This window comes from Centropristis striata, chromosome 6, assembly GCF_030273125.1.
Source record: "Centropristis striata isolate RG_2023a ecotype Rhode Island chromosome 6, C.striata_1.0, whole genome shotgun sequence".
NCBI lineage: Eukaryota > Metazoa > Chordata > Actinopteri > Perciformes > Serranidae > Centropristis > Centropristis striata.
Genome location: NC_081522.1, coordinates 40,348,767 through 40,360,938, shown reverse-complemented (window position 1 = coordinate 40,360,938; position 12,172 = coordinate 40,348,767). Strand labels below are relative to the sequence as shown.

At 39.5% G+C, this 12,172-nt stretch overlaps 1 protein-coding gene across 2 annotated transcripts in view; it reads right to left on the bottom strand.

Annotated features, from left to right (window-relative positions):
• Positions 1–9,401: 9,401 nt before the first annotated feature.
• lingo1a (leucine rich repeat and Ig domain containing 1a) overlaps positions 9,402–12,172 on the bottom strand; it is a 217,382-nt gene continuing 214,611 nt past the window's right edge. For both annotated transcript variants that reach the window (XM_059334531.1, XM_059334532.1), the window contains one exon: positions 9,402–11,411. In XM_059334531.1, coding sequence (XP_059190514.1) covers positions 9,552–11,399 — 1,848 coding nt within the window. In that variant the 5' untranslated portion in view covers positions 11,400–11,411 and the 3' untranslated portion in view covers positions 9,402–9,551. The remainder of the gene's footprint in view (positions 11,412–12,172) is intronic.

Here is a 12,172-nt window from a genome sequence, read left to right as displayed (position 1 = left end):
ATACACACTGTACTGCTACAGAGCTAACTGCTAGCCTGTTAGCACATACACACTGTACTGCTACAGAGCTAACTGTTAGCCTGTTAGCACATACACACTGTACTGCTACAGAGCTAACTGTAGCTAACTGCCGCTAACAGAGGCTCTTCTTAATGAACCGCCAGCCCCGCGGCTCGTTAAGAAGAGCCTCCGACCCTGAGGCTCGTTAAGAAGAGTAAAAAGGAGTTGCTGGATTTGTCTCCAGTCGCTTTCTTGAAAAATAGTCTCTAAGGGGATCTGAAAAGTCGCTTAATATAGCAACAAAGTCGCTAAGTTGGCAACACTGCTTCGCCAGCTTTTACAAATGGCGTGTGTTGTTGTGGCGTCCAGTACTACGTTACATCCTGCTTAGCGTTCTATCCAATCAGTAACCAGGCTGTTTCCAGGGGAGAAAAACGACCCTGCTCTTCTACAGGGACGAAAAAAGTCCTGACAAAAGTCCGCTCTGGATGGCTCGTATTCAAATTAGGGGCGTTTCGGTGATTGAGACCGCCTCATTCTGGGTATTGGACGATAGTGGAAACAGCCCTTCTTATAGGATCTACAGGAGTTTGTAATGATTGTTGTCAGACTGCAGACAGACAGTGTGTCTGTGTGTCTGAGTGCTCTTCTCGTCATGTTGACATGTTTCTGACATGCTAATTGTGCTGATTGCTCTGCAGAGCACCTACCATTCAATAAAAACACCAGTTAATGGATCATGCTTGTCATTTCATATATTTAAACCCATTAACTAGTAATTGTGTGTACTTTACATTTCTGCCACCTCTGTGAAGGTTTCAGATTGGTCTGGACTGGTACGGTACCCAGTAGCTGCTTTTAAAAGCCTCATTAGCATCTGAGAGCTTTTTCCTCTGAACACGGTGTGGATGTGGATGTGAAGTGGCAGACGGAGCCGTTATCTCCTCTCACTGAGCTCACAGCAACACTCACTGTTTAAAATTCATAAACAAATGATTAATAAATGTATTATATTAGTATAGTATTACTATATCGGTGCTTTCTCTGGGGGAAACACTTTTTAATCTTGACAAACATCATCGTAATTTTCATCATCAGCTCATGTTTTAATCAGGAAAATAATGGAATTTGTGCATAATATCATTCATTCCTGAATATTTGTTCATCAGCTTAGAACAGGGGTCGGCAACCTTTACTAACAGAATAATGAGAGAGAAAATAAGAGAAAACAGTCGGAATGGAGCCACAAACCTTATTTTGAGCCTCAGAATGAACATTTTGTAACAATGGAAAAAGGGGGTCTAATTATCCAACACTCTTCCTATAAATAAACGTGTTTTAAGGGTCATTTTTTATGTATAGTTTTATTATATTTGAATTTTACCTTTATATGTTCATATTTGTAACCTATGTTTACATTTTTCAGCTCTTAAATCAGGGGTCTCAAACTCAAATTACCTGGGGGCCGCTGGAGGCAGTATCAAAATAACCAACAAAATTACTAAAAAAAGATACAGAAAGACAGAAAAAAAACTAAATTACTTAACAAAGAAACAAAATGACCAAAAAAGACAGAATTACCAAAAAAGGCACAAAATTATTTTAAAAAAGACACAAAATGACCCAAAAAAGACACAAAATGACCAAAAAAATGACACAAAACTACTAAAAAAGACACAAAATTATTTAAAAAAGACACTAAATTACCAAAAAAGACACAGAATTATTTAATTATTATTACTTGCGAGTTTGAGACCCATGTCTTAAACAGTTAATTGAGAATATTTGTGGTTTTTATTGTCATAAATAGTAAAATTTTATTTCAGATTTCATGATTTTTGTGCATTTTTGGGCTCAATATGTTAATAAAGTGGGTTAAAATGAAAAAATAATAGTCAGATCATGCTGAAGTTGTGCTGAGAAAATACCAAACATGAGTATAGTAAACATGATGTGGTATATAAAGGGTATAACAGGCTCAGAGCCCAGAGGGTTATAATATAAGTCGGGTTTGACTGGCAGCAACTAAAATAGGTTAATTATGATACAGTAGGTACAATACGGAAACAACAACAGCTAAAAGTGGAGCCTTTGATATGGATATGAGTTCATATTAAACGTCTAAAAACAGAACTCTCGGAGGGGTTTCTTTGTATTTTTGGCCGTGTGATGCTTCTGTTGTGTGACATCGGCAACATCGGCAACATCGGCAACACATTCACACTTTGGTTGCGTCTCCCAGATATCGTTAGTGCGAGAAACACCCAGAGGTGTGTCAAACAAAAACACACAAAAAAACACACAAAAACTCACAAAAATGCAAAAAACACATATAAAACCACACAAAAAGTGACAAAAAACACACATAAAAACACATAAAAAATACAAAAAACACACAAATCACAAACAAAAAGTTACAAAAAACACACGTAAAACCCATAAACCCCCCAAAAAACACAAACAATACACACAAAAAACACACAAAAAGTTACAAAAAACACACAAATCACACACAAAAAGTTACAAAAAACACACATAAAACCCCACAAAAACACACACAATACACACAAAAAAACACAAAAAGTTACAAAACACACACGTAAAAACACATAAAAAATACAAATAACACACATAAAACCCACAGAAACCCCACAAAAAACACACAATTCACACACAAAAAACACAAAAGTTACAAAACACAGACATAAAAACACATAACAAATACAAAAAACAAACAAATCACATACAAAAAGTTACAAAAAACACACATAAAACCCATTACCCCCCCCCCCCCAAAACACACACAATCTACACATAAAAACACAAAAAACACACAAAAAGTTACAAAAAACACACATAAAACCCATAAAACCCCACAAAAACACACACAATCCACACACAAAAACCCCAAAAAACACAAAAAGTTACAAAATACACACACAAAACCCATAAAACCCCACATAAAAACCACATAATACACACAAAGAAAGCAGATTGACACTTTGGTAGCGTCCCCAGAAGTCATTAAGCTCTCAGAGACGTGGCTGAGCGAGGAACACCCAGAGGTGTGTCTGTTTTCATGCTCGGTCGAGGAGAGGCGACTTGTCAGAATCCATCAGCTGCCTCTGACCTAGAAATTTAAGCACAGATCTAATATGTGAGGAATAAAAAAAAAAAAACAATGGATGTCTCCATTACTCCCCGAGGGCTCCAGGCCTCAAGAATAGCTCCTCTCGCTGCTATTCTGCCTGTCTGTTTTCAAGTCGCAAGATAAATGAGCATGCTTTGATACAGCTGGAGGAGAAAAAAGAAGCTGAAAAGTCCCGGCGGAGCCCCTAACCGAGGAAGCAAGGATGTGGAATAAAAAGGAATGGGACAGAGATTCAAAGTTAATGCCGAGCTGCAGCATATTTTATTTTATGGAACGAGGCTGTGCTGTGTTTCCCCGGTCACTAAACACAACCTTCAAACACTAACCTCATTTACTCATGTTTCTCTTAGCCCACAATAACTCCTATTCACTGATAAACACACACACTGGAAAGAATTTAATGTGACTTTTACAGTAACTGCCCAAAATTTTGCATTGAAGTGAATGGGAAGGCCGAAAAAAATGAGCGAAAAAGAACAATAATTGGAGATTTTTAAACGTCTACTTCTCCGGCATAATTTCACCTAGAGACTCCATTTAAACTTTAAACAGTAGACACAAGTCTTGTGTATCGGTGTATTAATCCACGTTTCGATAGGTCATATAGTTTTTTATCAATCCCTGTTCAATGACCATGATCATTTTTGGAGAAATTCTGAGATTATAATGGGTGTGTATTGCACGGAATGTTCGTGTCACAGTGTGTGACATCATCGCCAGAGTGTAGAGGGAGAGAAAAAACTGTCAAAAAATAAATTTGAAAACTGCGCTCCAGGCCGCAAATTCCACTCTACAGAAATAATTTATACATAGAAACGTAGGAAAATTAGTCTTCTCCCTCACAATCCTCTGGTAAAGCTGTCAGAGTTATAGTTTGGGCGTAGGACGCACAGATGATCCACCAACACCACCAACAGCCTCATTGGCTCCCATATTAAAAACACAGGAAGATTTCTGTAGGAAAGCATATTTAACAGTTTTTTTTAGATCGCTCTTACAAAGCTATTTTTTCATTTTTCTTCTCAAAAAACATATGTAGACGTTCAGGAAGAACTCAGGACGCTCAAAGTGAAGTCGGATCAATGATAGGTATTATGGTTTTGCCAAAAATGCTTTCTGTTCGAGGCCAGAAATTCCAGTCTGTCCACCTCTGCTGTCACTGTGCTAGAAGATTCCACAGCTGTTAATTCTGTTGATTGCTCTGCTGTGATTGGTCGACCGCAAAGCCTTTGATGCTTTGATGTGATTACAGTTACAGATACACGCACACACACACACACACACACACACACACACACACATTTTGAGGAATGTTTGTTGTAGGTGTGCTCCTTGTATATAATATAGTATCATAACATTACTAGTATTAATTGTTTGAAATCTCTGAAGAATCTCATCATAGTGTACACACACCGGCAGTAAAAAGTGAAAAAAGACACAAAATTACCAAAAAAATAATTAAAGGGACCTTCCACGCACAACACGGTAAAGTGCAATTCATATAATGGGGGCCACAAAATATCGTCACGAGGGCCGCAATTGGCCCACGGGCCGTGAGTTTGAGACCCCTGCTCTATACACTAAAGAAAATAATATGAATACATTTACTGTTTTACAATTCCATACTGTGTTTTGTATGAAAAACTTTAAGTTAATTATTTAAAACAGCATTTGTATCGGACTGATTCTGGAACGCCCTGCTTAGCCTGCTGCCCCCGCGACCCGGCCTCGGATAAGCGGCCGAGAATGGATGGATGAATGGATGATTCTGATAAAAAATGATGATAAAAATGGAAAAATACAGGAGTCTACTTTACTTTTCATACTGTCTACTGTGTTTTTTCTACAGTAATGTTTTAACTCCTGAATATTATGAATAATACAGTAAATAACTGTAGATTTCACAGCGATTATTATTATTTTTTTATATTTTAACCTTCAAACACTAACCTCATTAACTCAACAATAACTCTTATTCACTGATAAAGACCTAACTATTGTTCACTAATTGCTTATTAATTGTGTAAAATTAATATTATTCCCAATACATACATATCTTAATGTTTGTGATCTATTTCCTAATGATGCCTAATTAATGTTTCGAGTGAACAAGTGAACTCCGGACGGCCTGTAAACAAGTAATTAGTGCCGAAACATATGATGTTAAATTAGCTGGCGGTCGGTCTGCGTGATCATTTAATGAGCTCTTCAATCAGCGATACAACATTAAACTGCTGCTTCGGTCACTGATGGACAAAAAATACACCAAACACTCAGCGGGAGCTCTGATACAGCACATTAAAGGCTTATTACACCATATTTCACTTTCATAAACCTGTAGGGATGAAAACATTGTAAAAAGTCTAACTGCAGTAACTTCGCAAAAGGTACAACTGAGAAAAAAACCTGTTTTAACACTTTAGTTTGGGGCTATTTTGTTGGTTTTTGACTCCTTTTTTTCATTCTGTCTGTATGTAAAACACTTAAAAATTGTTTACCATGCCATGTTGGTATTATTCATTTCAGAACAACTTTACCTATATGACCTGATTATTATTTTTTTCATTTTGACTTACTGGATCAACATTTTGAACACAAAAAATTTTTTTTAATACAAACACATAAAACACACACAAAACAAACAAAAAAACACTTAAAAAACACACAAAAAATTTAAAAAACACACAAATCACACAAAACGTTACAAAAAACACACATAAAACACACAAAAAGTTACAAAAAACACACATAAAACCCACAAAAAACACAAAATACACACAGAAAGTTACAAAACACACACATAAAAACACATAAATACAAAAAACACACAGATCAAACACAAAAACACACAAAAACTTACTAAAAACACACGTAAAACCCATAAAACCCCACAAAAACACATTATACACAAAAAAACACAAAGTTACAAAACACACATAAAAACACATAGAAAAACACAAAATTTAATGTTATAAAGAAATGTTATATTTTAGTCTTAATATAATTGTATCTCGCTTTTTTACTTGATCACTATCTAGATAATAATTTCCCTTTCAAATCAACTTATAATTTATATTGTTTTAATGTTTAAATTAGTATATATATCGAAAGCAGATCATGGTAAGTGCAATTACTGTTTGGTTTTGAGTTTGATTTTGTGTTTTTTATATAATTATTTCTCTGAAATAAAACAAAATCAAAACATCAAGGAGTTTTTTGACCAACAATGTAGCTACTGCAGTAGCAGACTTTGTAGCGCCGTTTAGTTCGCTAGCATAAAATGCCCCCCATACACACACACGTACTGGTTTTCATACATCATGGGGACTTCAGTTTTAACCATCACTTGTGGGGACCACTCTTTCTAGAGGTTGTAGAGAGCTGGAAAAAATTGAGTTAAGTTGCCATAGCTTAGTTAACCTATACACACCTTAAAACCTCTGAAATTATGTTTTAATCAGGCTTTATGGGGACATCCGGAGAAACCAGTAAACATGCTTTCAGGGTACATCGTTTACATGAATTAGCATATTTCACACATATTATTTGGTGACTAATGGGGACCGACTTTTACATAAAACAATGAAAATGAGACACATTTAAGGCTTTTTAGTATAGTACGCTGGCATTAAATGCCCCCCATACACACACACATACTGGTTTTCATATATCACGGGGACTCCAGTTTTAATCATCACTTGTGGGGACCACCCTTTCTAGAGGTTGTAGAGAGCTGAAAAAAATTGAGTGAACTTGTCATAGCTTAGTTAACCTATACACGCCTTCAAACCTGAAATGATTAATGACTAATGGGGACCTACTTTTACATAAAACAATGAAAATGAGACACATTTAAAGCTTTTTAGTATAGTTTGCTGGCATAAAATGTCCCCCATACACACACACACACACACACAGTTCTGACAACAAGGTTAAAATCAAGATCGGACCATCATTTGTTTAAAAAAGTCCATAGATTGTTTAATACAACATACCATATTCTCAACAATTCAACATCAACGAAATTTTTGTTAATTAAAAAAAAAATCTGCATATTACCTTTATTGCACAGAACAATTTGAATGTATTTTTCCATAGATTTCTTTTTAGTATCTTTTTTTTTTGGGAGTTTTTTTGTAAAAAGTTGGCTTGGGACTACAGGTTTTTTCCGATGTAGCCCAGGAGGGTTGAAAAAAAAAAAAAGGAATAACAGGAACGAAATAAAAAAAAATAAAAACCGGATCCCGGTTGGGACCAGAACAGGCTCGGTACAGTAGCCACACTTTGAACGAAGAGAGCATTCATAATCAGCAAGAGGGAGAACCAGGAGCCATATCCAGAGATTTTTTTTTTTTCCTTTATGCAAAACGGATTACACCAAAGCTGCTTCAGATTGCTCCATGGGTGAAACCATCTGTGTCTCTCCAACCATCTGCATATTCTGTCCGTACTTCCAGCCCATTACTGTGTCGTTGTCTGTAATGTCATCCATCATAAATAACTTAGCCTTTATCCTCACACACACGTTAGCCAAGCCCAGCTGTCCACAGTGTGCACTTGAAAAGGAAAAAAAAGGCTTGAAACCTCACGTTTTATATGCAGCAGCAGCACCAACTGGGAGCGTTGTCGTGTGCACAGTCAAACACCAGCACACCTGGAATAATGATCCTGGAAAGTAATATTTCCATGGCTTTATAATGGTGGGAGGGGGAGGGGAGGGGGGGAGCATCGGCATAAATAAAAATCATTGATTTCATAAAAACAATCCAGAAAAAACAATGACAGAGAAATATTCTACAGCTTGACGAGCGCATTGTATCCCAAAAAAAAAAAAAAAGTGAGCACCAGAACTTTTTTTATTCCTCACACAATCATGTCGAGCACAAAATAACACCGTTATATAATCAATTTAAAGGTCCGGATAGCAAGCGTTGTGTTTGTTCTATTGTTGGTGCAGAGCCTCGTCATATCAGCAACATCTCACATTACTCGTGTGTTTGTGTGTGTGTGTGTGTGTGTGTGTGCACTGTCTCAGTTACATGTGAACATTAGGGATGAGTGAGCTGATACTGATATCAGATTCTGGGCTCAGAAGGCTTCATAAGATGCTTAAATCTTATGTAAGGAGACACATTTAACACCAGGATTTGCTGCTCCTTTTTAACACTTTAATATATTTGTTTTTTATCCAAAAATGTATTCTGACAATTGGTTTTAACCCTTTATCAGGCGAAGAACCGTATTTGGTAACTTCAGTTGGGGGAGGTAATATTTTGAGAAAAAAGTTGCAGATTTAGGAGATTTAAAGTGGCAAATCTACAGAAAAAGTCTTAGATTTAAGAGTTTTAAATTGGCAAATCTACAGAAAAAAGTTGCAGATTTAGGAGATTTAAAGTGGCAAATCTGCACGAAATGTATGCAGATTCACCACTTTAAATCTCATGAATCTGCATTTTTTTCTCGTAGATTTGCCACTTTAATCTCGTAAATTTTTTTCTCAAAATATGACCCCCCTCCAGTATGGTCAGTATGTTTATTTTTACACATTCTGTCAGTATGTAATATCCTCCAATATTCTCTCGGGTTGAAATTTGGAATTTGCAAGTATTTCAATGAGTGCCCTATTAAGGGTTAATGTATCACTTTTATAAATAAAATAATGACCCGTTTAAACTGCTTTACAGGACCTTTCAGTGTTCTTTCTGGCTGCTGTGGCAACGTTCAAATTCAGTTTTATATCACAAACAGTTCCATCAAATAACTTTCCTTTTGCTTTTTACGTATTTCTGCTAATTGCTGGGACACTCCTTCCTCTTTTCTCCCAGTTTGTGACACACAGATACATTAGATGGGTTACAGAACAATCATCACTGCAGGAAAGAAACAGACGATAATATGACGATGTACCGTGTGAATGTGCTCATCAACCCGTACAAATCTCAGTCACAACTTGACATCTAAACCCTGGAAATAAAAAAAACAAAAAAACAGCTACGAAATAAAAAATACAGACACTAAAACAGCAATGGCCGAAACACGATCTGCCCCTCCGCCGCACTCTGGCTGTCTCAAGTGTTTGTTTTTCTTTTCTCCGTATAAATCCACAGGAATATGAACTGCTTATGACAAATTTATTTGACTTTCAATGAATGCCCCGCGGGCCGTTTGAGCCCGGCAGCACCGGATGTGCTTTCTTTTTCTTTCTTTTTCTTTCCCTTTCACGTGTGAAAGTCAGGACTGCCCACTTCCTCCTCCAGTAATTCAGTCAGGAAAAAACATGTTACTCTATGTCCACAGACCAGGATCCACAGGTTTGTAAGGGGAGGAAAAGAAAATGTCTCCTTTTCCAATTTGTCTTATTTTCGAGTTCAAAATTAATAAATCCCACACAGCTCCACAGTTATATCATTTTCATGTTAAACTTGCGCGGGGCATCCACCGTGCTGCTGCTCATGCCAGCGTCCGATTTCCGCGGCACATACTCGATCTCGATGTTGTGCTTGGTGTTGCCTTTACCTCTGCTCCAGAGGAAGAGCAGCACCAGGCAGAACAAGACCACGCCCAGGAACGAGATAAAGCCCATGGTGGTCGCGATGATCAGCGTCTTTATATCGAAGGGGAACGGGGCGTTGGCTCTTGTACCGTTTGCACCGGTTTCTGTCGGCTGGTTGGAGATGAAGGCAAAAGTCTTGTTGGGCTGGTGCGGCCAGTCGGGGGAGTAGCTGTGGATGTGCAGGTGAGCCAGAGACGTGTCGTTGCCGCCCGCGTTGCTGGCGATACAAACATATGTACCATTGTCCTGGATCTGGGCGTAGCGGACTTCTAGAGTCCCGTCCGGCAGCACCGAGAGCCTCCCGATGGTCTTGGTGGTGATGAACTTCTTCTGCGGGGAAAGCCACATAATCACCGGAGCGGGATCTCCGTCCGCCTGGCAGGCGAAGTGGACGATGGCTCCCTCGTCGACGAACTTCTGCTGTGGTTTGCGGTCCCGAATCCTGGACTTGCGGCACGTGAAGTAGTTTGGCTGCAGCACGTCGGGGAAGTCTTTGAACTCTTTGCCTTGCACGAACTCCGGGGAGGCGCAGGTCGGCTGCTGCCGGTTGAAGTTCAGCCTCCAGCGCCGGCGGAATACCCACAACAGTCGGCAGTCGCACGCCAGCGGGTTGTCGTACAGGGCCAGTGTTTCAAGGTTGCCGACGGAGTGGAAAGCAGACTCCTCCAAAGTGCTCAGAGAGTTCCCGGACACGTTGAGGATCTTTAGGTAGTTTAGACCGCGGAAAGAGTAGGGCTCGATCATGGCCAGCCTGCCTCCGACAAGGTGGAACTCCTGCAGGCGCAGAAGATCATGCAGCTTGTTTCCCTCGATGGTGTGGATCGGGTTGTAGGAAAGGTTAAGAAAGCGCAAATAAACCAAGTGCCGCAGGGCTACGTAGGGAATTGTGGTCAGGTTGGCATTTGCAATGGTCAGAGAGGTGAGATTTAATCCATACAGGCAATTCGGGGTCATCGTATCCAGATAGGGCCAATTGGCAATTTCCAACACTTTGAGGCGGTAGAGCCGCTTGAAGGAATAATCCCGTATGACGTTGATGTTGAGCAGCCGCAGCCGGAGCGTGATCAGACTGTGCAGGTGGGTGAAAGCCTCCGTGGGAACGGAGGACAGGTTGCACTTCTCCAGACTCAGGTGCTCCAGGCTGCTCAGGCCGTGAAAAGCCCGGTGGGAGATGAAAACCAGGTCGTTGTCGCCCACTTCTAAAGATCGCAGGTTGTACAGGTCCTGGAACATGTAGTCCAACAGGATGACGATCTTGTTCTCGCTGATGTCCAGCTGCGTCAGGTTGCTGAGGCCCGTGAAGACGCCCAGCTGGATCAGCTTCAGCTTGTTGCTGCGCAGCCCCAGTGTCCGCAAGCCGTACAGGTTGTTGAACGCCCCGGGCTCGATGGTGGAGATGGTGTTCTCGCTGAGCTCCAGGTGCTCCAGGTTGGCGAAGGTGGCGAACTCGTCCGGGTTTATGGTTCGGATGCGGTTCTTGCCGAGGTCCAGCAGCTTGGTTTCTGCAGGGATGCCCTCGGGAACCGTCATGAGCTTCTTGCGGTGGCACATCACGGAGCGCTCTTGAACGTTGCACTCGCAGCGGGATGGACAGCCTGTAGTGGAGCCAGACAGCACGGTGCCCAGCATCAGGATCAGGATGGGCTGCCAGCAAGCCACCAGGTAGCTGTGCCCAGTCGCTTCCCCGGCCGCCATCTTATCGGTTACCTGCCGAGACACAGAGGAGAAGGGAAACCTTTAGTCAGGACAGACACCCCGCTGAGTTAGACGACACAACACTCTGCTTTTATTTAGACAGCAGGGAGACTCAGAATGTGCAGAATGTGGAGCATGAAATACATCAGCAGGGAAAAACAGGATGGCATGGTTTCATTTCTCTGAGCTATCGGCAGGGAAATGCAAATATGCAGGAGTTATTATAGGAATCAAACATAAGATCAGACTTTATTCATCCCGCAGTGGGGGGATGTCGTAGGGGATTTTAAAAAGATATGAACACAAGACATACAGCAGCATCTCAATGCATTAGAATATGATGGAAAAGTCCATTTCCAGTAGTTCAAGTCAAACAGCTCCAACCAAGTATTGAGTCCAATATAATATAATATTTAGATATTAAACATACTTTTTAAAATTGGTCTTTTGTAATATTCACATTTTGAGATGAAAGTCAAAATTATGACATAAAAAGTCAAAATTATGAGATAAAAATCTCATATCTAATTATGAGATAAAAGGTTGAAATGATGAGGAAAAAAGTCATAATTATGAGATAAAGATAAAAAGTCATATTTATGTAATAAAATATTGAAATTATAAGAGCAATAGTCATAATTATGAGATAAAAAAGTCATAACATAACAAGTAATAATTATGAGATAAAGACAAAAAGTCACAATTTTGCACTGAAAAGTTGAAATTATGAGATAAAAAGCCATAATTTTGAGATAAAGTCGTCATAAGATGGA